Here is a 26,408-nt window from a genome sequence, read left to right as displayed (position 1 = left end):
ACAGGCCCCGAGCCCCGACTTGAGGGCAAAGACTACAAATCCCAACATATTCGCGGCCTTGGAGCCCCGCCCCTAACAAACTACATCTCCCGGTAGGCATTGCGGCAGCGCTTTCGGCGCCAGGCCGCGGTGTGGTGGCTTAGGTAGTTACCATGGAGTTGCGCTGGGTAACCCTGAGGTAGTGGTGGGACGCCGAGGCTGGAGGGGCAGCAACTGCGGGTGAGTCGGGCGGGAAAATGGGAAACCCATTCTAGGGAACAAGAGCTCTGTGGAGAGGGGAGGGGCACTTCCTTTCTCCGGGACCTGAGACACCTCTCTCCCCAAACAAAAACAAAAAAAACTTTCTATCACAGTGAACATGACACAACACCCATATGGGGTAGACGGGTTCCGGGGTGCTTAAGAACCTCCCCATCACGAACTCGGGCCTCCCTGGTACCCTGGAAGATACGGACACCCTGACATGAGGTTGGTTTTCCTGATGAACTGAGACCCAGGGTCTTCCAGACACGGGAGTAACAGAGTAAGTCACAGGCCCTAATACTGGAGATGTAAGCAACTTGATGGGCTTGCACTGCCCCTGTCCTTCCGAGCAGGAAGACCCCAGGGGAGAGCCTCCGTCTCGTCTGAGCAGGATCTTTCCGCACACTCAGGGCTCCTGTCCCCAAGTTCCCGCTTCCCCCTACACCTCCTCTATGATCTGTTTCTCAAAGCTCTACAGTTAGAGCTTCATTCCTTTTACAGTCTTCATGGCCGATCTATTGCATTTAGTAACTTACCCAGCGCTTTCATATCCAGTGTCTCTTTGGAGCTTTGTGAATCAAGGATTTTTATCCCCATTTCACAGATTGGAAAACTGAAACCCAAAGAGGCGCAGTGACTTGCCCAAGGCCACACACCAAGTCAGTGACAGCTAGGACTAGACTCCAGTTCACCAACCCCCAGCCAAGTCTCTAACTTGAGCCTACAGCCTCTCTAGTTAAAGGACTTGTTCCAACAAGTGGGAACTGCCCCAGGGAAAAGAAACCTGTCTGGCCTACATTGGATTATTTGCACTTCAGCCTGAATGAGTTTCAGATCCTTCCTTTCAAGTTTAAATGGGAAAGGGAACTAGAGAGATGGAAGACAATGGAAATCAAACAGGAACAGGAAACAGTCTGGCTACACAGCACCCATGTCTGATGCTGCCATGATTAGCTGGTTTCTGGCTGGCTTCTACCTGGCCCTGATTGTCCACTTGCTATCTTAAAGTACCTCCAGGCTTGGTCCTAGGTCCACTTCCTACCTCACTCTATATTCCCTTGTTGGGGATGATCATCCACAACTTCATTTACCATCTGTATTACACAGCTATTTATCTCCAGCCCAGCTCTCATCTGTAAGCTCCAGGTCTGTATAACGAATTGCCTCTTCAACATCTCCTTCAGGATATGTCAAAGACAACCTAAACTCAACGTGTCTGCAACTGAACTCATAATCTCTATGTACTCCAAGCCTCAATTTCTTCCAGGGTTCTCACCCTCTATCCACCGTTACAGAAGCCAAGAACCAAGATTTAGCCTGAATACCTCTTACATTTCCCATTCATCATAAAGTCTTGTCAACGTCTCATCACATCCTTCCTGCCTACCCTCCCAGACATTTTGCATACTGCAACCAGAGTAATCCTTTAAAAGTAGAAATTTGATATTGTTCATCTTCCCCATCCCACATTCATTTAAAAAGTTATTATGTGGCATCTTATTACTCTTAGCATCAAGCAACATTTCAGCCTGACTCCTGTCCACCTCTCTAGCCTCCAGTCTAACCATAACTTTTAAAAAACTCTTTATTGTTGAAAGTATTACAAATGTCCCCCTCCCATTGACCCCCTCCAGCCTGCTTAACCATACCTTTTATCCCCTCCAGTTATATGGCCTTTTTAAAAATATTTTTTAATTGATTTCAGAGAGGAAGGGAGAGGGAGAGAGAAACATCAATGATGAGAATTATTGATTGGCTGCCTCCTGCACTCCCCACACTGGGGATAGAGCCCACAAGCCAGGCATATGCCCTGACCGGGAATCAAACCGTGACCTCCTGGCTCATAGGTGGACACTCAATCACTGAGCCATGCCGGCTGGGTAATATGGCCTTTTTTTATATATAAATTTCTGTGGTTTTTTTTAAACATATTTTATTGATTTTTTACAGAGAGGAAGAGAGAGGGATAGAGTTAGAAACATCGATGAGAGAGAAACTTCGATCAGCTGCCTCCTGCACACCTCCCACTGGGAATGTGCCTGCAACCAAGGTACATGCCCTTAACCGGAATCGAACCCGGGACCTTTCAGTCCGCAGGCCGACGCTCCAGCCACTGAGCCAAACAGGCTAGGGCAATATGGCCTTTTTAAGGTCTTCAAAATTTCCAACTAACCTCTCGCCATAGAACCTGTTATTTCTGCCCCCCACCCCCACCCATCTCCCTGTTAATTAGTGCTTATCCTCAATTTCATCTCTCAATCACTTCTTTTAAAATGTCTTCCCTTAAAATAAAAAAAAATAATTAAAATAATTGTTAAAGATAAAAATGTCTTCCCTGACTGCTCAGCAGGTCAGATTCCTCAGTTATAGTAACCTCATGTTCCTTTCCTTTATAGTATTGCTCTGTAGCAATTTTTAATGTATATGTTAAGCACCTACTACTTGCCACCAGGTAGGAATACCATTATGAGAAAAACATGGTTCCTGCCCTGGAGGTCACTGTGGAGTTTACATACAAATAGTAAGCAGATCATCTTAGTGATATGTGTGCTACCATGGCAGCAAGTATGGGGTATTTTGGGCGCTCTGAAGAGAAGTTCCACATCCAAGATTTGGGCATAAGATTAGGCACCTTAGAACACATGAAAACTGAGCTGGGTCATGAATTAGCCAGGCAAAAGGAGGAAGAAACTGTATTCCAAACAGAACTAAAAGTAATAGGGCAAAAGGGATGGAGCAGGGGAGACCATACATAGGAATCATCAAGGGAATCAATCAATTTTACCGGGAAAGAGTGTTCACCAAAGAGGATTCCCTAGAGCTGAGTATTGAAACAGGAGAATAGTCACTAAGTGGGCAACTGTTTCTTAGAACTGGATGCAGACCATTTTGCCACAATCAATAGAGACCCAGCAGGTCTTTCTGTGCTCATGACAGACAGGGTTCTATTATTTGTATCTTGGCTTCATGTCTTCTGGTCAGGCACAGGGCAGCAGGCACTCAACAAATGTTTGCAGAATTGAATTGAATACCTTACTGTGAATGAGGTGTGGACTGAAACAGCTGAACCTCAAAGCCAATTGTTAGAATAAGCAGCTTAGTATCAACACTCCTAAAACAGAGATCCTGTATTTGGCAGTTTCTCATTCATTCATCTCACAGATATTTCCTGAGTACCTGTTGTAATAAGCCAGGTTCTGTGATACTAGCTCACAGCCTGGACTACTGTTTAAATGGAGGTTAATAACCCTTTCCAACTGGCAAATTTATCCGAATACTTAGGGCTCCGTTTTTAATACTAACTCACCCAGAAATATGCCTCAGGAGCCAGTACTAACTAAATCAGAAGTTCTTAGGAACTGCACAGAGGTAATCTAATGATAAAAATCTGCCCGTAAATATTTTAAGCTAAAATTCATGTTCAGTAGTGCAGAACTCTGGGGTCCCAACCCAGGTCTGTCTTTGAGAAAAGTGTCCAATCTTGCTCAAAGGCATCAAACCTGTTGTAGATTCCCAAGTGGAATGGACTGCTGTCTACATGAGAACACAAGTAGGGTTCCTCTATTTCTACAAAAGAACAATGTGTTCTTGGTTGTCTCACTGTAGATTTGATATCTAAAAGATCCAGATCTCCCTAATCAACACCCCATGCCCACCTGGCTAGTTCCATATTAGACAGAGTTCAGTTGTAAGTGACTCAAGCCTATACTTCCCCAAAGCTCAGTTGAAACTGCTGCTTTTTAAGAGAAAGCCATTCACTTTTCATTTCTCTAAACCAGAGATTTTCAACTGGTGTGCTGCAAAAATTTTAAAAACATGCAATATCTGACTATTTAGTCAAGGACACTGACCTCTTTTCCCTTAGATTGTCAAGTAAAAAAATGACAGTAGCCAACACAATAGCCATCTGATGTGAATGAATCAAAACTATATTTGTTTTGTTTTGTTGTCAGATTGGAAAAAAATATATTTTTTGGTGTGCCGCAGAACTAGTAATTAGTTTATGTGTGCCATGAGATGAAAAAGGTTGAAAATTGCTGCTCTAAACTTGTTAAACTCTATCTATGCATATGTTAATTCATACAAAAAGTTTTACTTAAACTGTATGTATTAAGCTTAAATTGAATTACAAACTATCAACTCCATAGTTTTTGTTTTTTCTTTATAAAATATATTTTTATTTATTTCAGAGAGGAAGGGAGAGAGAGAAACATCAATGATGAAAGAAAATCACTGATTGGTTGCCTCCTACATGCCTCCCACTGGGGATGGAGTCTACAATCCAGGCATGTGCTGTTCCCGGGAATTAAACCGTGGCCTGTGGGTTCAGAGGTGGACACTCAACCACTGACCCACACCAGCCAGGCTAACTCCATAGTTTTTAAAAGAAATTCCATATTAAGAACATTTGTGAATTTAATTGTTTCTGCACACAAACTATTTGTTTCTTTGAATCAGATGATGAGAACCACATATCCTCATGTTTCCCTTTTGGCTTTGTTTGCCAGGAATTTCAAAGCTAAATATAGGCCTACTTTCCTAATTCTTTGGTACATCTCTGTCTCCCTTTAATCTGGTTTCTAATCTTCCTCTTCCGTGTTTATATTTTCTACATCCACACTGTCCAGTATGGTAAGTCTTTAGTCACATGTGGCTATTGAATACTCGACAGTTTGTCCAAATTGGGATGTGCTATAAAGTGTAAAATACTTCAATTTTTAATATTAATTATACATTGAATGATATTTTGCATATATTGCGTTAAATACAATATATGATTAAATTTAACTTTCCCTGTTTCTTTTGACTTTCTTTTTATTATGGCTATTAGAAAAGTTTATATTACCTATGTGAAAAAATTATATATATGGCTTGCATTTGTGAAATTCATTATATTTCTGTGGGACAGTTCTTTTTAAAAAATATTTTTGATTGATTTTTTTAGAGAGAGGAAAGGAGAGTGAGAGAGAGAGAAACATCCATGAAAGAGAAACATCAATCAGCTGCCTTGTGCACACCCCGTACTGGGGATTGAGTTCGTAACCAGGAATGTGCCCTGATTGGGAATCAAACCGGTGACCTTTTGGTGCATGGGACAATGCTCAATCCACTGAGCCACCTGGACATTTCTTTGGCCAGGCTGGTCATTTCTTTTCTACAAATCATCCTGTTTGGAATGTGCTATTTGTAAACTATCTAAAATCCCTTTGGAAAGCAGGTGAAAAATAAATGCAAAGGAGGTGATGGCATTGGATAGTGTGAGAAAGGGGAGGTTCACTGGAAATATACTTGTCCTTGTCAGTCCATTTGTCTTATTTGTGTCACATACAAAACCCTTCTGTATTTTCAGCTGTTCTGATCAGGTGAGTAGTGTTCTTATGACTCTGCTCAGCCTGTTGAAAAGTTCTCAGCTTTACTTGAGCTAGCAAATTGGGAAGGATCTGATAAGACAATTTACACCACACTTGTAAACTACTGATAACATTGTGTTCACCCCTCTCAAGGGGTATTTCCATTTTAACAGGGAATAATCCCTAAACCCAAAGGAATGAATCCCTAATGGTGGCGTTTCAGGCATCAGTGACAGGTGAGTGAGAGTGAGATAGATCCTGGTGTTATGTGTGTGTTTTACATACATATACCTACATTCCGGATGTGGCTGAAAGTAGGGTCTTTGGACAAAAAGGCAATGGGGCTGACAGAGAAAGTAGCAAATCCTGAGCTGGGTCAGACTGCAAAAAGCTATCAGACACCATGCCCTAAGGGGTTTGTTAAGCAATAGAATAACCCAGTTGATGTCACTAGAGGGTAGGTATCAAGACCGTCTCCATGGTAACTACTATGGAGTAGCAGAAAGGGCTTCAGAGTAGGATTCAGGAGACTATGATTATAGTCCACAACTGACTCACTGGCTTAATTTTGGGCAAGTGCTTTCACTCTGGGTCTCCGTTTCTTCGTCTGGAAAGTAGAAATGGGTGTTATAACAATCAATGAGCTCTAAGTGATGTGAAGGTGTTCTGAGAATTAGGAAGTGCCCTACAACTGCAAAGATCGTATTAGTATCTTAAAATATAAATGCAGCCAGGAAAGCCTGGAGTATAGAAAGTAGAACGCAGGGGTGGAGGGCAATGGGGAAACCTGAGGGCCTATGCCCCTTGTACCTGGAACACCAGCCCTTCTCTGTCCTCCCAGGCTGAACCCGGACTTCCAGGGCCCATGCTTACACCGGACAAATTATGGCCTGAGCTATGAGCACACAGGACTACATGAACACTTCGGTGCAAGAGCCCCCTCTTGACTACTCCTTCCGAAACATCCAGGTGATTCAAGGTCAGCCCACAGAGAACAGCACTCCACTCCCCATGGCAGCAGCTGGGTGTGATTCCTAGGGAGAAATCAGTCTTCTACTTAAAAGCCTGAAGAGATTCTTCCCATATACTTATAGATTTGGTTGTTGTCCTTTCTGGGAGGAGTAGAAGAGAGGGAGGTGGGAGTGGAAGTGTTTGGCCTTTAAAAAAAATTAGCAGAACCTCTGAAAGGAACCAGAGGGCTCTCTCAGGGTAATTGATCATCTTCAAAAGACAGGCTACAAGAAGAAAGTCAGGTGGAAGAAAGCTGGAAAGCCAGTGTGTCAGCCAATAGTTTTATTCTGTTTTTACCTGGAGAGGAAGAAACTAATGGAAGGAAAACAGCCTGCAGCAGAGTCCTATCTCCTCAGTCAGGACACAAGCCTATTCTGATCACTGGTAAAACATGGGGGGTCTTGTTATTAACAAACTGGCATGTTTCCAGTATAATACTTACTGACATTTTATATTCATTCCAGTCATATCCAAGTTTATTCCATCATCACCCACACTTATTGCAGGTTCCAGCACTGCCCACGCTAGTTCCCATTCAATGTCTTTGTAAATGGGCAGCTAGTACCTCTCAGAAGGGGACACAGCAGGGCTCTCAAGTAATATATTTTCAAGGGAATATGCTTCTTCCTAGAGAAGTTCTGCTGTCCTTTGCTTTTGTTATCTGGTCTCATAAATGCTCCAGTATATCTGCCCTCACAGAACACAGGTTGGCATCAATATATCCTACACCCATTATCTAGCGTTGGTCCTCTTTCTTAGGCAACTGGTGGCCACTTTTAAGTTCAGGAAACGCAAACAGTTATCCAGGGTACTGGATACTACTTGGGTTTGGATTTAGCGTACTGCAGGGGTTGGCATCAGCCACAATAGTAACTCATATTTGTTCTTCAGTGAGCACACACCCACCTATCGTGATCTTTATTTTATATGCATGATTATCACTTCTGCTTGATGTAGTCCAGGTTTCACAAGGGTTTTAGCTACAGTGATGGCTACATGCAATATAGCCATGGTGACAGAGGAGGAAGGGAAGTGTGGCTCCCACGTACCCTGGGAATTCCCAGCTCTGAGCAGGGAGATACAGTTTGCCCTTTATGGAGTCCTCAGAATGAGGGTAGAGATAAGCTACTACAACCAAGGATAACTCCACAGCACAAAACATAATTAGAACAGATCCCCTGTTCTTCATTCAACAGTTAAATATTTGTTAAGCACCTATTTTATTAAGCGCATATATCTGTCTGTCTGTCTGTATGTATATGTGTGTATGTATGTATATGTGTGTGTATATATGTATGTATGTATGTATATGTGTGTATACATATATGCCAGGAATAGTGCTCCTTGATGAATATTAGAAAGGGAAAGAGAGAGGCACATCTAAGCCCCAAAAGGCCAGTCCCCTCAGGTTTCCCAGAACTATGGAACGCTTACTTAAAATTGGGGTTAGAGGACAGGATAGAGTTTAGGGGTACCTGGTATGCTATTTGGTAATTAATCAATTGATAGATCATAGAATCTGAAATGGTAGTGACTTTAGAAGGCATCCTATCTGTACTGCCTCCAACCCATAGTCCTATAACTGCTGCTCACCTAGTGTTTAGGGAGTCCCTTACCACATGCACCTACCCATCCCTTCCATTATGGGATGAGAAATGACACAAGGAAGTTCTTCATATCGAACTAACTCCTGACTTCTGGGGCCACGTGGAAAAGTTGCATTGCAACTCTTCAGAGAGGTGAAGACAGAATCACTTTCTCTCCAGATTTTCCTGTAGCTAGACAACCTCCAGTTCTCTGAGTGTTGATATTTGTGGTCCAGTTTCCAGACCTGCCTTTGCCTAACCTGAAAGGCTGATCCTCAGGTGATACAGTACCCTGATGGAGACTGAGGGGAGCAGTAACTGTTGTGGTCTAGACACCTTGCTTTACCCTTGATAACAGCAGCCCCAGGCAGCCTCAAATTTTAGGCAATGCCATTCCACCAGTGGCTCCTCTGAGCTTGGGGTCAGCCCAGACTTGATGGCATTCCCTAAGCTGCTGCCTTATCACACTGGATGCATCATTGGATGCTAGTCCATATGTGGGCTTTTTATTTCTTTAAATGTTTTTATTGATTTCAGAGAGGGGAGAGGGAGATAGAAACACCAGTGATGAGAATCATTGATCAGCTGCCTCCTGCATGTCCCCTACTGGGGATTGAGCCCACAACTGGGCATGTGCCTTGACCAGGAATTGAACTGGCAGTCTCCTGGTTCATAGGTCAATGCTCAACCCCTGAGCCACGCCATCCAGGCTATGTGGGCTTTTAAAAAATATGTTTTTATTAAATTTAGAGAGAGAGGGAGAGGGATAGAGATAGAAACATTGATGAGAAACATCAATCAGCTGCCTCCTGCACACTCCCTATTGAGGATTGAGCCTGCAACAGGGACATGTGCCCTGACTGGGATTGAACTAGTGACCTCTTGTTTTATGGGTCAAAGCTCAACCACTTAGCCACGCTGGCTAGGCCATATGTAGGCTTATTTTGACATCTTTGTAATTTCATTCCAGGGCTTGCAGTCAGGAGATGTGAGGTTGGGAGGCAGGATTAGGAGTTTTTTCACAAACTGGGGTGCTCCAGTACATTTCTGCCACCTTCCTCCAATCTCACACTCCACCTGGGAGTTCTGCTCACTCTAGGATTAAGACAGAGAGCCATCTGGTGGATGCTGCCTGACATGCAGCTGAGGAGAGGAAGTTAATGTTGGCTGGGGTGGAAGAGAGGAAGTTTGCCCAAAAAGAGCTGAGGGGAGGGTGAAGACAAACTTGCCCAATTCAACAAATACTAAATATTTCCTTCCCTAGAGGCAATTTTATTTATTTTTTAATCCTCACCCGAGGATATTTTTCCACTGATTTTTAGAGAAAGTGGAAGAGAGAGGGAAAGACAGAGAGAAATACTGATGTGAGAGAACCACATCCATTGGTTGCCTCCTGTAGGAGCCCTAGCCAGGGCCCAGGCTGGAGAGGAGCCTGTAACCAAGGTATGTGCCTTGACTGGAATCAAACCTGGGACCCTTTGGCCCTCATGCCAACGCTCTATCCACTGAGCCAAACCGGCTAGGGCCAGAGGCAGTTTTAGACAAGTAATCAAAGGTATAGGGGCCATAGGAAAACTATGGTCACCTCAGCCAGAGCTGGTGTCTGATTCTGGTGTCTGTAAGCTTGGGCAAAGCACATCCTCTCTCTGGACCTCATTTGTCAAAAAATAAAACAGAACGGGAGGCAGGGGACGGTTACAGGGGTGTCCATACAGATGGGTTCTAACATCACTCTATTCTCCTCACCTAAACTTTCTGAAGGTATTGTTTACATTGCCTTACCTCTTGAACTCACTCTAATCTAGCTTCTGTCCCCAGGCCCTTGCCATTTCATTGAAACAGCCCTCATCAAAGTCACCAGGGACTTCAAATTTTGTTACCAAAATTACTTTTCATTCCTCATCTCCCTGAAACTCGCTCCTATAAATATGGATTCCCTTATAAAACTAACCTCTCCTGTCCTTTCCTGATTATTTGGTACCTTTTTTTTTAAAATAGTGTTTTAAAAAATGTTTTCATTGATTTTTAGAGAGGCTTAAAGGAGAGGGGGAGAAACATTGATGAGAGAGAATCACCAATCGGCTGCCTCTTTCATGCCAGGCATGTGCCCAGACCAGGAATTGAACCAGCAACCTCTTGGTGCACAGGACAACACTCAATCTACTGAGCCACATGGGCTGGGCTCAGTAACTTCTTAAATGGACTCCACTTCCTCCATGTGCCTCCTCTCTACTTTTACTATCCCTGAGGACTCATCCATTTCTCTAACTTTCTCACTCTCTATGCTAATTATTCTCAAGTCTTTGTCTCTGACCTTCATATCCAACTGCCTACTTGGCTCCTCCACCTTTTTATACTTAAGGAACCTCAGAAACACCAAGGTCAAGTCTAAACTCATTACCTGCCCAACCATGTTTCTCCTTTTCTTAATTCCGTATCAGTTACATCAACCATCAAGTCACTCTGACTGACCTTCATCTCTTGCTTGGATGATTGAGAAAGCCAAATTGGTCTAGTCCCACCCACTCCCTAAAATCCAGACTCTGTACTAAAGCTTCAGAGTGATCTTTCTTATATGAAAGATTTATCTCCTTTGCTCCATAACCTCCAGTAGCTTCCCGTCACCTACAGTAAAGTCCAAATTTTCAGCCTGGCATTAGGTTCCTTGTCTCCTTTTCCTTCTTGCCCCCTGTGCCGCACATACATGTGTGCCCATGCTGTTCCATACCTCTGTGCCTTTGCCCATGTTCTTCTCACCCTTTCCACCCTTCTCCTAATCCACTGAGATCCAGCTCAGGTTTCACCTTCCCTGGGAAACTTTCATGAGCTCCAGACTAAGTTAAGAGCCCCCTCTCCTTCAACAACTTAAATAGCATTTATCACAATACATTGCCAGTTGGTTTCCATCTTGCCCGTTTGAGCTCCTCTAAGACATAAACATCTGCTTCATCCCTGCCCTATTACTCACACAGAGCATGGCGCAGACTGTCTCTCATATTGTTCTCCATTGTATATCCAGTAGCTGGCACATAGTAGTTGTTTAATATTAGGGGGAGAGAGCAAATCAGGGTGTGTTACACTGAAGTGAATTCTGTAGCTCTACCAGTGGATAATTTTGGATTTTGCATCAACAGCTCTGGTTTTTAGTTTCCTCATTATAAAATAGAGGAGTGGTTTTATCCCCCTCCCCCCAATACATATACACAGGGGACCCAATAGTAAAATAGATATGAGAAGCATGGGATAGGAAGTCTTTGGCCCTTAGTTCAAGCTTACTGGTTTCTGGGGCCTGAGAGATGGGGGTCTTGAGCTGACAGTGAGTAGTTGCACTGGTCAGTCTATGGCCCTCCAATTAGCTCACGCTGCTTATTCTCTCAGCTCTCATCCCCCAGAACCAGAAAGGCAAAGATGATATATGCAGACTTCACTCTGTTCTCACAGATCTGATGAGCGAGGAGCCAAGGAAAGGGCAGCGACCACTAAAGCACTCGAAGTCAGGGAAGTCACTGACGCAGTCCCTGTGGCTGAACAACAATGTCCTCAATGAGCTGAGAGGCTTCAACCATGTAATCGCACAGCTGCTGCAGCATCCAGAGAACCTGGCCTGGATTGACCTGTCTTTCAACGACCTGCCTTCCATTGACCCTGTGAGTTCCCAGTCCTGAGAGTCCAGTCAGGTTGGGCCAGAAGCTGCCCTGTCCAGCTCCCAGCCTTTCCACCTCCCACATTTCATCAAGGAAGTTGTGAGGCATCATGGTACTGTGTCTAAAACACACAGCTGTTGGCTCAGATGTAGGTTCAAATCCTAGATTTTGGACAACCTCCCTAACCTCTCCAAAACCTCAGCTTCCCTTTCTGAAAAATGGGGATAATATACCATCATAAATATTTTGTGAGAATTAAATAAGAGTGTATGAAAACCAACTGGCACATAGAAAGCTGAAATAAAATAGCTCTTGTTATTGGGCACCCACTGTGCCTTGTGCAGAGTTCTTCTGTGGAAGAGGTAGGTAGTAAAAGTACAGCACTTTTTCCATGCACTGACTCAAGTTTTAAGAAATAAATAAAACTGGTCCTGTCTTGTCCAGGATCCATTGGGGGGAAGGAGCTAGAGCACAACTTAGAAACTGTTCCCCAGGTGTAGTGATCTCAATTTCACTAAAAAGCTTCTCTTATGTACCTAGCACAATGCTCTGTATCCCTGTCCCTTGTTTTGAGACTCAAATCACCAAAGGTCTTCAGTGAAAGGGCAACTAAGGCTCAGGCAGAAGCAGGTGGGTCCAGTCACCTGGCAAGTCAGTGACAGTGCTAGGACCCAGGCCCATACTTCCCGCCTTTAAGATCACAGCTCTGGTTGGGTGGGATGCCCTATACCTCTTCAAAGGTGAATGAAAGTACGGCTGGGGATGAGGGGTGGTGGAGTGGAGAGCAAGTTGTTCCCCAAACTCTACTCGCCCTCAAGTCAGTCCTGAGCACAGCTCTAGAGACCTGTCTAGCCTGCTTTCGGTTTCTTTCCCAACAGGTCCTGACCACTTTGTTCAACCTGAGTGTCCTCTACCTCCATGGCAACAGCATCCAGCGTCTCGGAGAGGTGAATAAGCTGGCCACCCTCCCTCGGCTCCGGAGCCTCACACTCCATGGGAACCCCATGGAGGAAGAGAAGGGGTATAGGTAAGTGCCCTGCCCTGGAGCTAGGCTTCCCCAAGGGAAAGGAGGGGAGACAAGGAAAAGTAGAGACCTTTAGGCATTTCCTGCTGTCAGGAAAACTCAGTCTCCCCCAAACGATACTCAAGTCCCTCCGTTCCTGCAATCAGGGGAGACAGCAGCAGCTGGTGGGGGGGAATGGGGTGCTGGTGGGGGGGCTGGCCCCCAGCCCGCGTCTTCCCCACAGGCAGTATGTGCTGTGCACCTTGCCTCGTATCACCACGTTCGACTTCAGTGGGGTCACCAAAGCAGACCGCACAGCAGCTGAAGTGTGGAAACGAATGAACATCAAGCCCAAGAAAGTCCGGATCAAGCAGGATGCACTCTGAGGTTCCCAGGACTGCAGCCATCCTGAAGGCCTGGGGACAGCCAGTGTTGGTTTGACAATACAATAAAGGATTTGAGCTGTTCAGCAGATTAGAAGTCACTTGTGCTGTGTAAAAATGCCCCCCAACTCAGGCAGTTGCCACTGGTTCTGGTCTTGCTTCACTGAAAGGTAGGCAGGGGAGGGAAAGGCCTGTTGGCCTGAGACACAGGAGACCTGGGTTCACTGCATGGCCTTGGGGAACTGATCTCAACTCTGGGTCCTTTTTTCACTCTTCAGATCAGATATCCTGGGATTAGAGTTGCTTCACAGAGCACCAGGGTTCTGTGGAGATGCCTCAGAGGCCTCGGTGATAAAAAGTCAAGATGATAGGCCATGAATGCTGAATGCCCCATTTCCATCCAACCAGAGTAGTTACTCTCATGTTGTTTATGTTGGGATTGTGCTTAAGATGTCATCTGATTAAAAAAAAGAACTTCTGCCCTAGCCAGTTTTCTCAATGATTAGAGTGTTGGCCCACAAACTAAAGGATCATGGGTTTGATTCCCGGTTAAGGACACGTACTTCAGTTGCAGGTTCCCCAGCCCTGGTAGGGGCGCATGCGGGAGGCAACCAATTGATGTGTCTCTCACCTCGATGTTTCCCATTCTCTCCCCCAACCTCCCACCCACTCTCTCTGGAAATCAATGGAAAAAATATCCTTGGGTGAGGATTAAAAAAGAAAAAAGAGCCCTAACCGGTTTGGCTCAGTGGATAGAGCGTTGGCCTTTGGACTGAAAGGTCCCAGGCTCGATTCCAGTCAAGGGCATGTACCTTGGTTGTGGGCACATCCCCAGTAGGAGGTGTGCAGGAGGCAGCTGATCGATGTTTCTCTCTCATCGATGTTTCTAACTCTCTACACCTCTCCCTTCCTCTCTAAAAAAATCAATAAAATATATTTTTTTAAAAAAAGAAAAAAGAATCTCCTGCTTGAAAACTGGTTTGCTGGCTCCAAGTCAGGTACTCCTGATCTGTCTGCACCATCACCACCAATCCCTTCCCAGGCTTTTCAGTAATTTCACTGAGTCTGCAGCAGGGTCCTCAGCAATGACAGCTGCCTGTGTTCCTATCACTGGAGAAATGACAAGCAATCTTATCCAATATGAGGTTAGCCAAGGCCGAGTCTCAGATAAGACCTGGGAACCTTGAACTCATATCTTGGACTCCTCTTAATGCCCCTAAAAGATGTCCCCCTCCCCATCATCCGTTTTCACTGCTCATAGACTTAAGTAGCCAGAAGTAAGCAGTAGGGTGCTGGGCAGGACAGAGGGGCTGAAATCAGCACACAGATGAATACATTTCCTTTATCAAGGGAGATAACACGCCCCCCTCCCCCCCAAAAAAACACCAAAACCCCAAACATGTAAAAACCCAGGGTGCTAGAAATACAAACTCAATTCATTCAAATTCAATCTCGTCCAGACACTGGTCACAAACCCTAGTGAGGTGCCTGTGAGCACCAAGTCAGGGAGAGGGGCAAAGAGTGAGGCCAAGAGAAAGAGTGGGAAAGGGGCCTTCATAGGCCCCCTAGTGATCACCCTCACAGTGTTCCCTCCACCCCTTCCCAGTGACAGTGAAGACCTACCAGGCCCTGTCCTTTTGACCTCCACCCCACCGCTGGCCAGGGCTTCGAAGGCCAGTCCCAAATGGTTCAATCCTCTCTTGCTCCATCCTCACTTGTCCAGGCTTGTAGCCTTGCTCTTCTCCTCCTCCTCCTCCACATTCTTCTCTGTGATTAGTAGCAGGTCAGGGTACTGTATAAGCCATAGTGAGGCTGGGGCCAGGGGAGGCGGGGTGAAGAGAGGAGAAGAAGAGCTGTCCAAGGACCACTGTCTTCATGGGATCCCAAACTGTACCACCAGCTCCTCTCTTGCATCCACACGAATCTGAGAAAGTGCACTGTAGGCATAAGCAGCTATTCTGGAGACCTGTGATAGAGGGACCAGGGAGGAGAGGAACAGAGAGAGAAAGGTGAAAAGGGAGATCCAGAAAGGTGAAAAGGGAGATCCAGAAAAGGGAGGAGGATCAGATGGCCAGAGAGGAAGGAATGATGGGGGATAGGAAGCCAAAGAGAAAGGTGGGAGTGAGCAGGGCCCACAGGCTACCAGGTTAACTCCAGTTCCCCACCTCCTATAAGGCAAAGGGTGAACCCTCTGCCACAACTTGGGCAGTGGGAGTGAGTAGGCAGGAGTGGGGCAAGGGTGGCTCACCTGCTGCAGGTCGGAGAAGGGGATGGGTTCGCTGGCCAGCACTTGGTGGGGCTGACTGGTGAGAGATGGCAGTGGCGGCAGCTTCTTCCAATGGGTCAGGCTGCTGCTCAGCACAGCCAAGCGGGTGCTGGCCGATAGGGAGGGGTGGGATGGGCAATCAGTTTACCATCTGTCCTGCCCTGCCAAGCTCAGCCCGGTGAGCCTCCCTCAGACCAGAGAAGCAGGTGACAAGGCCTCAGCTGACCACAAATTCACTCCAGGCCCACCTCCCTTCGCCCTCTGCATCCTTGAGTGTCACAGGACAAATAGCGCTGACGTGAAGGCACCCAAGAGGTTTGTGGTCAGTTTCTTGGGCTGTACCCAAACGAAGAGGCTGGACTGGGGCCCAGGCTGCAAAGCTGGATCAGGGATGGAGGGGAAGAGAGGAATCCAAGCTGGCCAGGTGCTCACCTGTACTGCCTTGCCCGGTCCATGTACTCATGCTGCTCCATGCCCTGGGAGTCTGCAGCAGACACGTCAATGATGTTGCTTTGGGGAGAAGAGAAATAGAGAGGACATGACAGGTACATCCAAGAGGGACGAAAAGGATTCCCTTCCAGGTGCTAACTCCAGGACTATCTGACACCAGCGCCCCCACTGCCTACTGGAGCAGGGCTGGGCCCAGAGGCGCCTCTCCCACTGACCCTGTTCCTTCCCCCATGCCCTGGCCCAGCTCTCTCTATCCCAGCCTTTAACACAGATAGAGGAGCTCTGCCCCAGGCCTGGTTCTGTGATGCTCACCTGGCTGTCTTGGCAAGAATGGAGGAGAGCAGGGCCTGCTCATCTGTGCGAGCGGAAGGCAGGCTGTGGTAATTTGGCTCGGCTCCATTGAGGGCTTTGGTGGGGGGGCTGCTAGGGTCCAGCAGCAGCTTCCGCTCCTCTCGGTCCTAGGAGAGATCATCAGGGAGAAATCAGCACGGTTCTCCTCTCAGCCCAACTCTGACATTTAAGTGTTTAAGCACCAAAAATTTTTTTTTTTTTTTTTTTTTTTTTAGGAATATCCCAGTGCCCCACTATATGTCAGATAAGACTCAGTTCCTGCTTGCCCTTGGAAGCTCAGCTCGGTGGTCCAGGGTAAAGTGGACCCAAACAGTCACAGATGCTCTGAAAAGATGGACAGAGGCACAGCCCTGGAGCTTTAGAAAATAGTCCAGCAACTTATGGAGACAGAATACTGGAGGCTGGAAGCCAGAAGAGGTAGAAAACAGTGGGGCCCACAGGGGAAATTGATGCAAGCCAGGAGCCCAATGACCCTCCTGATTCCCCAAACCAGGCCCTCCCTAGCAAAAGCTGTCTGTTCCCAGAATACAGAGGCCCTGTGAGGCCAGACATGGCCCTAAGCTCAAAGAGAAAACACACCCAAGCTCTCAATGCCCATTCCTCATATTATTTCAGGGCAGGAGCTCCAGCCTCAGCCTCTGGGTCACACAGGCTAAGTGTGCTTCCTTCTTGAGGGCAGGTCCCTTATTCTGTCAGGTGTTCACCCTCTTCTGCTCTCTTTATATGGGACTCCCAGAACCAAACTTCATGCACCTGGAGATGCTGACCTGAACCGAACAGTGGAGCTGTTCCTCCCTTGCTAAGGCGCCACCTCTATTAGTGTGGCTTCATTAACGTTCAGCAGCCCCGTCACTACTAGCCTACACTGATGATCACAACCCCCAGAACTGACCTGGGGCAAAGTCTCCCTGGTCATGTATAATTCGGTATGTCTCTTTGTGCCAGAAACTACCTCATCTAGCATTGCCAGGCATTATGGGTAGAAATTTTATGTTCTTATTCTTTGTTAATTTTCCTGTAGTCTCTTTTTCTTTGTGATGATTAACGACATATTTTCCAATTGAAATTGATACAAGTATGTTTTTCATCTTTTGAGAAGCAACCAATACGTCGATGCTTTAGGTTGTTAATATTCATTTGAATAATTTTGCTTTTTAGAGCACGAACATTCAAATTTTTTAGAAAATTTGCTGTGTGCACTGAGAAAAGAGGCACACAAATGTTTATAGCCCAGTTTAGCTCCTTGTTCTAACCTTTCTGGATACAACCCTGCCTTGAGCCCATCAGCTGCAAATCCCTGCTGGCTTTGTGTCAGCTGCAAAATGGATAAGCAGACCTGCTGGGGATCTATCCAAGCCACAAAGAGTGAGGCGCTCAGGACAAAATCAAGGACAAGGGGCCTATCCTGGCTAATGCTGACTCACCAACTGATAGTGCCAGACCACTAGACCCCCGAGTGCTCCACTCCAGGCCTATCTCAGTTCCTACCACTGACTTCCCCACTGCAGGCTCCCAACTTCTCTGCCCAACTCTCCTTGCAGAGGGCCACTTCCTCCTGCCCTGCCCGCCCCACCCTAAGCAGGCCCAGTCTTGTCACAAGACTCTTCCTGTGCAATCCTAGGTTGCCCAAGTGTTTACAGTTCCTAGCAGCATGAGACAGAAGCTGTGAGCTTCTGCCCCATTACCTCCCAACTCCTAGACACTTCCATTCCTAAAGGACAGGCTAAGTACTGAAGTGCTAGAAAGACAACATACTTGCCAAAGATTAAACTGTCTCTCAGGAAAGCTGGCTCCATCATGAAGCCTGCGTTTGTCTCCTGTGCCCATCCTTCCTGCAGCCCCACTTCAGACAGACCTTCTTGCAGGACAGGGCAGTTTCTCCCCGGGGTTCCTGAGACCTAGCCTCCCAGAAGCCATGCTATCCACTAGAGTGGACACATAACATTGCCTCACACACAAAGGGCAAAGGAAGCACGGGGAGGTTTTTCCCACCGAATTTTGTTCCTGAGTCAGTGTCAACCCAGGAGTCAGTTTCACTGCCTACCCTAGCACAGACACACCTATGTGGTCTGCCCATGACCAGCCATCTAGAAGGGACAGCTTGACCCAATGGATAGAGCACGTGGCTTGGCATCAAAATACCTTGGCTATGCCGTAACCGGTTTGGCTCAGTGGATAGAGCGTCGGCCTGCGGACTGAAGGGTCCCAGGTTCGATTCTGGTCAAGGGCATGTACCTTGGTTGCGGGCACGTCCCCAGTGGGGGGTGTGCAGGAGGCAGCTGATCGATGTTTCTCTCTCATTGATGTTTCTAATTCTCTATCCCTCTTCCTTCCTCTCTGAAAAAAGTCAATAAAATATATTTTTAAAAAAATACCTTGGCTATGGCACTTCTCAGCTTTGTAACCTTTGCTAAGTCACTTAGCCTCTCTGAACTTTTTCCTTGTTTTTCTTTAACTTTTGTTTATTGATTTTAGAGGAGAGAGACTTTTATTTGATCCACTTACTTATGCATTCATTGGTGGTTTCTTGTATGTGCCCTGACCAGGGATCAAACCCACAACCTTGGTGTATTGGGATGACCTTCTAACCAACTGAGCTATCTGCTAGGGCAGGCTTTTAATAGACATAACTGGTACCTTATGACAAATGTCTGGCAAAAGTCAAGTGAGGTAACTGTAAAAGGGCTTTGAAAACTGTAATATGTTGTGCATTTCTTTTTATTATTATAATAACGGGGCAGTGATGAGAAGGGAAGAGGAGCCAGCCCCAGAGCTCAAAGAGGGATATTTTTGATAGTGAATGATTATAGCTTATAGACCAGGTAATTAGACTTTTGCCATATGAGGCCTCAAATCACCTAGCACTGATCAAACACCGTCTTTGGTGGTTAGAAACAGAAATGAGAGCCAATCAAGGGCAAGGTGGAGATTGAGGAGAGCAACAAGCCCAACTCTTCCAGCTAGAAGCTGGTATATCCTTTCTCATAAGGCAGGCATTAACCCTTCTTGACTCATTGCCAGAAAGAGTCCATATTATGTTTTAAGAGACAACTTCCCATAAGCCACAGCTTTCCTCAGTAGCCAGGGATACTGTCCCTGTAACAGGCTGGGGCGAAGTGAAAGGTACTGGCTGAGGCATGCCTAACATAAGACAAAGGAAATGTGATTATGTGTTCATTTTGTTTAGCCACCCATGCCTCTCATACAAATGACATTTTCCCAAGTCTAAATCCTTAACCCAAAAGAGGTTCATGTGAGTCACTGGGGAAAGACCTTCTCCCAAATACTAGTGACATAATCCATTTCTGTCACCATCGACCCAACCAGACAGTGGGCTAATTGCTGAAACCTTTCTACTGTCTTTGTGTCTAGTATGTGTTGAAATGTGGAACCCAGGCACAGAGGCAATCAAAAAGGTGAGGGGCCAACAGCTTAAGACTTCATCCTTGGAAGGGAGGTCTGGTGGGAAGGACCAGAATTAGTGTGGTGTGAGCCCAGCCAGTGGCTCAGTGGTTGAGCATAGAGCGACCCATGCACTAAGGTCGCTGGTTTGATTCCCGGTCAGGGCACATGTCCGCGTTGCAGGCTCGATCCCCAGTAGGGAGCGTGCAGGAAGCAGCCAATCAATGTTCCTCTCTCTCTCTAAAAAAAAAATCAATAAGAGCATATATTTTTTTAAAAGTGTGGTGTGAAAATGCACGAAGAGGGAGAATTTAAAACTGTAAGGTTTCCCCAAGCTAATTCTTCTTGCAAAGGAATGTGACCTACAGCCAGATTCCCAGGGCAAGAACCCCTCTAGCTAGAGGAACCCTCAGGCCCAGGTAGGGACTGCACTGGAACTGTCAAAACTGAGTTCCCCGTCCCATACCACCACCCGCCCCGCGCCGGCCCAATCCGGCCAAGCTAAACCCGACGTTACTTCCCAAATAATTTCCCACACATCCTGACGTCCTCGTTGTGCCTATTAAACTCTTAACTAACTCAAATGCCACCACCTTCCAGAGGCCTGCTCCGACCCCAGACCATCAGTGAGCTGCCTTCTCCAACCCCAGGGACTGAGAGAATACACAGATTCCTGATTTATCTCGGGACAAACTAACTCTGAGCCTCAGCTTCCCCACCTCTACAACGGATTCACAAAGCCGCTAATGCGAGCACAGGGAGGGGGGAAGGGAGTGCTTCCCAGGGACCTCGGCCAAGGATCCTTGAAGCTGTAAAGGTCTGAAAGTAGGGGAGGTCAAAGGGTGGGAGAGCAGGTGAGATAGGCGGCTGCCAGCACACCCCACTGCACGCCCCAACGCGGTGACTGTACAGAGAACTGGGGCTTTAACAGAAGAGGCCAGCCCGGCGGCTCCTCGGTAATATGTCCCCTCCGGGCCTCCGTACTCAGTGACCCTCGCCGACCAGCTCCCCTCTCTCCAGCATGTTTGTTTCTGAACCCCATGCCCCAGGGTTTCAGCCCTCATTCCCGAGCCCCGCCCGCCGCGGCCGCACCTGGTCCGAGTCCTCGTTCTCGCTGCTGTAGCAGCACCCCATGGCCGGGGTCGGGCCGGGCGCTCAGGCCGCCAGGAGGAGGGACGGCGTCCGTAAGGGGCCCTTCCGGTCACATGACCTGTGGCTGCAATGAGCAAGCAACCACCCGCCTCCAGGACTATCCCTTCCCAGAGCCCCTTCGCTACCGCTGCGTCCCTGAAACCCCGGCTTCCGGTCCCGCCCCCACTGCGTGACCATTTCCAACCAATGGGAAGGCGTACCCTGCGTGACAAGACGCGAGACACGTGATGGGAGGAAAGGCGGGGGCCTTATCACATGACTTCAGCCTCTTCTCAGTCTCTGAGCTCGTTCTCCCCTGCAAGCAATACGGGGTCTCAGTGGCCTCCAGTCTACCTTTGTGGGCCAGTGAGCGAGCTCATACCAAGTGTCATCATGATGTGGTCTCCTAAATGCCACACGTAGGCCCCAGTTGCTCAGCGGCAAGTTGGGGGACACAGCGGGTGTGACGACCAACGTAGTTCTCAGCCTGGATTGAGGATCTGACACTTAATGGAAGAAGGAACCGTACACCTTCACAAGAGGAAGCGGAATGGAGCTTAATCCTAGTAGTGGAGATAGAGGCCACCTTACTGATCTCTTTGCTCTTAAGCACTTATCTTCAACCCTGCCATTTTATGGCACCCCTACTATCTTAACACACAAAGCTCACCATCATTGCTTTTTTAGAACCATCCCATGTCTTCTCTAGGACCCTGAAAACAGGTCCAAGTCTGTCATTCAAGATCTTGCAGATTCTAACTAACACCTACTTGCCACTCCAGGCCCAGAGGGTGGTGGTGCAGGGGTTTGCCTCGCCAGGCATAGCACTTTCCTGACTGACCTCCTGGACTTTGCATGTGTATCCAGGCACACTGTCTCCCCAGTAGGTCTGCCTACTGTGTTCAAGATTCAACAATACCCTCCTGATTCCCTTCTCTATCTTCATTCTCTAGACATCTCCTGTGCTTAATCCCTATTCTGCATTAATTCATTCCTGTATTGAATCAAATATTTACTGAATATTTGCAATATGTCACATACTGTTGTATCTGAATATGTAGCAGTTCACAAAAGAGCCAAGAATCCTTGTATTCATGGAGCACCCGTTCTAATGATCGCATTATATTGTATTCACTGTCCCTGCACCAGTTTCTTCTACCAAATATGGAGTTCCCAAAAAAAACAACAAAACAAAACACCCGCAAAAAACATGGAGTTCTTGGAGAACAGAAACAAAATCTGACTCTTTTCTGTGACCCACTCCCTAGCACTTACTTAGAGAAAACTCAAATTTGGAATTAATGAATAAATTACAACCTCCCTATCACGTGGCTCACATCATATCCCATGTGCTGATCCAAGGGATTGTAGGAGAGGCTACCAAGACCTATAGCTCTTTTGCCCCTCAAATCAAGACCGTGGAGTTTTTATAAGTTCTGAGGGCTCCTGAAGGGTAGGAGGCAGTTCCAGCTTGCCCCTGGGGTTAGTAACTTGAACTGCAGGTTTCAGGTGACACCAGCAGCCTCAGCATCAATAATTGAGAGCAAGTCCATCCTGCCTCAGGATTCTACCCCTACCCTCCAAGGACTGCCCCCTCCTGTCCTATGCTCCGATCTTCCTCAAGCAGGAGCCTCCAGCCCAGGTAAGCAGGGCCCTAGAGTGTGGGTTCCCAAGCACACTGGTTCAAATTTGCCATCACTCACCTATTCACACCCATTCATACATTCCTACTTTCAGTTTCTACCACTACCAGTGGCCTCAAAGGGGCATGGAAGAAAACAGGAAACATCCCTCATAGCCGGCTGGGGGGAAGAGGGCTGAGTGAGGAGAAAGTGTGTGCTCTGTGTATGCACATGTGAAGGGAATTCTGAGGGAGAGAAGGGGGGAGTGCAGGGGAAAGGAGATAGGACTGAAAAAGAAATATAGAATCAAGGACTCTTCTCACCCCTGGGGAAGCACAAAAGGAAAATCCTGGCGGGGAAGGACATCTTATCCTAACACCCTGTGGAGTAAGTGTTTTGATTGCCTTTTACTGAGGCAAAGCAATGACAGTGAAGGGGTTTCTGATGTAAAGCTGTGCTTTTTTGCTACACAGTAATGGGTCAGAGGAGACCAAGCAGGCAGGGGTAGGGGCGGGAGGATATGTCAGAAGGGAACTGGTGAAAGGGGTCCTGAAGAATGGTGACAACAGAGATGAAGAGAAATGGGTGGAGGGAGCAAGGTGGAGGTGGGACCAGGAGCCAGAAGTGGGGAGAGGTATTTTGGGGTTGGGTTCTGAATTTAGCATGGAGTCCTTGAAAGTACAGGACTTGGGATCACCAACTCAGATTCAAATCCTAGTCCTGCTGTGTGACTCTGGACAAAAGACTTAGCCTTTATGAGCCACAGTTTGTAAAATGTAAGGGTAATTATTTCTGCTAAGGATTGCACTAATGACAGGCAAATGTCAGGTGTGGGTTTCCCTCACTGTCTCCCTCCACCCCAGGACCCCTACCAGGACCAGGTAGGGACCATGTCTCCTGCCATTGCACTGGCCTTCCTGCCACTGGTGGTGACATTGCTGGTGCGGTACCGGCACCATTTCCGACTTCTGGTGCACACGGTCTTGCTGCGGAGCCTCCGAGACTACCTGTCAGGGCTGCGGATTGAGGAACGGGCCTTCAGCTACGTGCTCACCCACGCCCTGCCGGGGGACCCTAGCCAAATCCTCACCACCCTGGACCACTGGAGCAGTCACTGCGAGTACCTGAGCCACATGGGGCCTGCCAAAGGTCAGTGTTCCTTGCATTCTGCTCCAGGAAGCAGCACCTCAAGATGGTGAAGGGAGCGCTGGGACCTGCTACTGCCTTAGTGGGTGAATTGGGCAGGTTCTTGATTCTCTGTGGGTCTCTTTTTTCTCCTCTGGAAATGAGGGGGCTGGGCAAAGTTAATTCATGTAGCAAAAATTTATTGCCACCTCTTTTGTACCAGGCGTGTGCTGGGTGCTGGGGGAGAAGAAAGTAGAGGCCACATGGGTGAATCAGCCACAGATGCTGGCCTCAAGGGGGATTAATACAGAGGGGAATAACCATCTCTGCACATAACCCATAACTTTGTAATGTCTTTCTCTCCCACTATGGAGGCCCCCACATCCCATTCAGCGCAGCCCCTGCCTGGATTTGTGTGAGTCCCAGATCCCAGCACAAGTCTTTCAGTCTTATTTAAGAAAGTGGTCCAGTTCCAAGGTTAGAAAGATATCCAATGAACAAATAAGGGGAAATTAAACTGGAAGTTCTAGCAAAGATCCTTCAAGAGACTGGAAGATGGTCTCTCAGAAGCCTTGTGATTGTTTCTGCCTGGACTTTCCTGGAGGAAGCAAGTTTAACAGCCGAGAAGGATTGCTTTCGAGTTGGCCAGGCAGGTGAGGATAGGGTTGGGGAAGGGCAAAGCCAGCCACATATACAAATGTGACAGGAAGGAGTGAGCCAGAATGGCTGACCCTGGGCACAGTTGTTTCGGATGGCTGTGGTACAGGCTACAGGCAGGCATAACTGAGAGCTGAAACTGGAAAGGTAAGATAGGATCAGTTCCAAGAAGGTCCTGAATGTCAGGCTGAGGATCCCAAGTTCAATTCCCAAGGCTTTAGGATCAAGGAACCAGGGAGTGATAGTGTCAGATTTATTTTTTTAGAAAGATTTCTAGTGGCTGGTGTGAAGACTGGTGAGCCTGGAGGAGAAGGGGGACCACTGGGGCAGCTGAGACTAGTCCGAGAGAGATAAGACTCCAGCTGGTTGGGAGCTGCAGGTGGGCATTTGAGATCTCTTTCTGTGGCCTGCAATCCATCTCCCATGTCTGCTGCAATAGCCATCTCTTTCCTTAGGTCAGATCCTGATACGGCTGGTGGAAGAGAAGGCCCCTGCTTGTGTGCTGGAGCTGGGTACCTACTGCGGATACTCCACACTGCTTATTGCCCGCGCCCTGCCCCCGGGGAGTCGCCTTCTCACTGTAGAGCGGGACCCGCGCACAGCAGTGGTGGCTGAAAAGCTCATCCGCTTGGCTGGCTTCGACGAGCGCACGGTCAGCCCCCACCTCCCCAACTCTGGTCCCCACCCTTTGCCTTCTCCTGGCCAGGCCTCCCCTGTGGAGGAATCCCACCTATGGGAAAGCAGCAGCTCCGCTTATGGAACTGTAATCCTGGAAGCTGTGTGAACTCTTGTTCCAAGTCATTTGCACATATTTACTGCTGAGAACAAGGAAGCAGTTAAAAGGGAAGTCTCTGGAGTCCAGCAAATCTGGACTTGATTCTTGTTAGGTATGAGACGTTGGGCAAAGCACTTACCCTCTGAATCTCAGCTTCTTCACTGGCTGAATTGAAATCACAATACTAGCCCTAGCTGGTTTGGCTCAGTGGATAGAGCATTGGCCCACAGACCAAAGGGTCCCAGGCTTGATTCCCAGTCCTGGTTGGGGCACATGTGGGAGGCAACCAATCAATGTGTCTCACATCAATGTTTCTCTCTCTGTCTCTCCCCCTCCTTTCCATTCTCTCTAAAAAATCAATGGAAAAATTACCTTGAGTGAGGATTAACAAAACAAAAACAAAGAAAAAAACAAATCGCACTACTGATCCTGACTTCTGGGGTTCTGAGGTCAGAGGAAATGTAAGAACACTGGTGGGGATCTAGACCAGGGCCTGGCATAAAGTAAGCCAGATCCTGATGGGGTCTGATGGGGGATAACCCTGGTTTGTCCCACCCTCACCTCCAGCTCCTCCCACCCCCACAGGTGGAGCTCATCGTGGGTAGCTCAGAGGAGGTGATCCCGCGCCTACGAACCCAGTACCAGCTGAGTCGGGCAGATTTGGTACTCCTGGCACACCGGCCCCGATGTTACCTGCGGGACCTGCAGCTTCTGGAGGCTCATGCTCTGCTGCCAGCTGGTGCCACTGTGTTGGCTGACCATGTGCTCTTCCCTGGTGCACCCCGCTTCCTGCAGTACGCCAAGAGCTGTGGCCGCTATCGCTGCCGAATCCATCATACTGGCCTCCCAGACTTTCCTGCCATTAAGGACGGCATAGCCCAGCTCACCTATGCAGGACCTGGCTGAGGTCTAGGGGTACTTACTGCTGCCCCACCTCACCCCCACCCAGGCAAGGACCTCCGAACATCCCTTCCCCTCCCTGCTTGTGGCCTGACACATGCTGGGCTCGGGGTTGGGGAGACTCTCCTCCTACCTCTGCCTCACTCACCTGAGGCATTAAGTTCTGTCAGACCGCTCGGTCCCACTGATCCCCCTTCTTCCAGAAAAAGCCATGAATTGACAGGCAAAGGCCTGAGCTCCCACCCCAGCTCTGTCACTGATTTGCTGGGTGGCTCCAGGGGAGTCCCTGCCCTGCTGAGACTTAATCTGCTCTCTTAACACCAACAAAACTGGCTGGGAGAGCTCTAGAGGCTTCCCAGCTCTGGACCTCAGAAAGCCTGCCCTCCCCAGCCCATGCCATTGTGGACGTGATGAAAAGAAACAGTAAACTCTGAGTCAGAAGCCCTGCAGGAAAGGCTGGTGCAATCTGGGCCCTGGCCTTCCCTAGCCCTGGCCCACATGGCCAGGT

General features: G+C 47.7%; 2 protein-coding genes across 8 annotated transcripts; one reads left to right on the top strand and one right to left on the bottom strand.

Annotated features, from left to right (window-relative positions):
* Positions 1-62: 62 nt before the first annotated feature.
* LOC132240863 (leucine-rich repeat-containing protein 51) lies at positions 63-26,408 on the top strand. 7 transcript variants are annotated; one of them, XM_059708648.1, is made up of 11 exons: positions 164-219; positions 5,748-5,830; positions 6,436-6,573; positions 11,633-11,838; positions 12,714-12,862; positions 20,817-20,825; positions 22,407-22,463; position 23,225; positions 23,319-23,592; positions 24,681-24,877; positions 25,586-26,408. In XM_059708648.1, the coding sequence occupies exons 3-11, from the start codon at positions 6,492-6,494 to the stop codon at positions 25,904-25,906; spliced, it is 1,296 nt and encodes a 431-aa protein (XP_059564631.1). In that variant the 5' UTR covers positions 164-219; positions 5,748-5,830; positions 6,436-6,491; the 3' UTR covers positions 25,907-26,408. The 7 variants fall into 7 exon arrangements, with proteins under 7 accessions (XP_059564630.1, XP_059564629.1, XP_059564628.1 ...); XM_059708643.1 differs by lacking the exons at positions 20,817-20,825; positions 22,407-22,463; position 23,225; ... (1 more) ...; positions 24,681-24,877; positions 25,586-26,408 and adding an exon at positions 13,083-13,310 and having other exon boundaries at positions 144-219; positions 5,768-5,830; XM_059708641.1 differs by lacking the exons at positions 20,817-20,825; positions 22,407-22,463; position 23,225; ... (1 more) ...; positions 24,681-24,877; positions 25,586-26,408 and adding an exon at positions 13,083-13,310.
* LAMTOR1 (late endosomal/lysosomal adaptor, MAPK and MTOR activator 1) lies at positions 14,550-20,954 on the bottom strand. Its single transcript, XM_059708651.1, has 5 exons — positions 20,783-20,954; positions 16,250-16,395; positions 15,920-15,997; positions 15,470-15,596; positions 14,550-15,187 (listed from the first exon to the last, which is right to left on the bottom strand). Exons 1-5 carry the CDS (start codon positions 20,822-20,824, stop codon positions 15,095-15,097), a joined length of 486 nt encoding a protein of 161 aa, XP_059564634.1. The 5' UTR covers positions 20,825-20,954; the 3' UTR covers positions 14,550-15,094.

This window comes from Myotis daubentonii, chromosome 9, assembly GCF_963259705.1.
Source record: "Myotis daubentonii chromosome 9, mMyoDau2.1, whole genome shotgun sequence".
NCBI lineage: Eukaryota > Metazoa > Chordata > Mammalia > Chiroptera > Vespertilionidae > Myotis > Myotis daubentonii.
Note: the sequence above shows the minus strand (reverse complement) of the source record. Positions and strands in the feature narration are given on the sequence as shown.

Bases quoted from the DNA above. Each gene is read 5' to 3' on its own strand.
- LAMTOR1 (XM_059708651.1), bottom strand. From the start codon at position 20,824: ATGGGGTGCTGCTACAGCAGCGAGAACGAGGACTCGGACCAG. The intron at 16,396-20,782 runs GTGCGGCCGCGG...GATCTCTCCTAG, and splicing joins AGAACGAGGACTCGGACCAG to GACCGAGAGGAGCGGAAGCT. The intron at 15,998-16,249 runs GTGAGCATCACA...TTCTCCCCAAAG, and splicing joins ATTCTTGCCAAGACAGCCAG to CAACATCATTGACGTGTCTG.
- LOC132240863 (XM_059708648.1), top strand. From the start codon at position 6,492: ATGAGCACACAGGACTACATGAACACTTCGGTGCAAGAGCCCCCTCTT. The intron at 11,839-12,713 runs GTGAGTTCCCAG...CTTTCCCAACAG, and splicing joins ACCTGCCTTCCATTGACCCT to GTCCTGACCACTTTGTTCAA. The intron at 24,878-25,585 runs GTCAGCCCCCAC...CCACCCCCACAG, and splicing joins CTGGCTTCGACGAGCGCACG to GTGGAGCTCATCGTGGGTAG.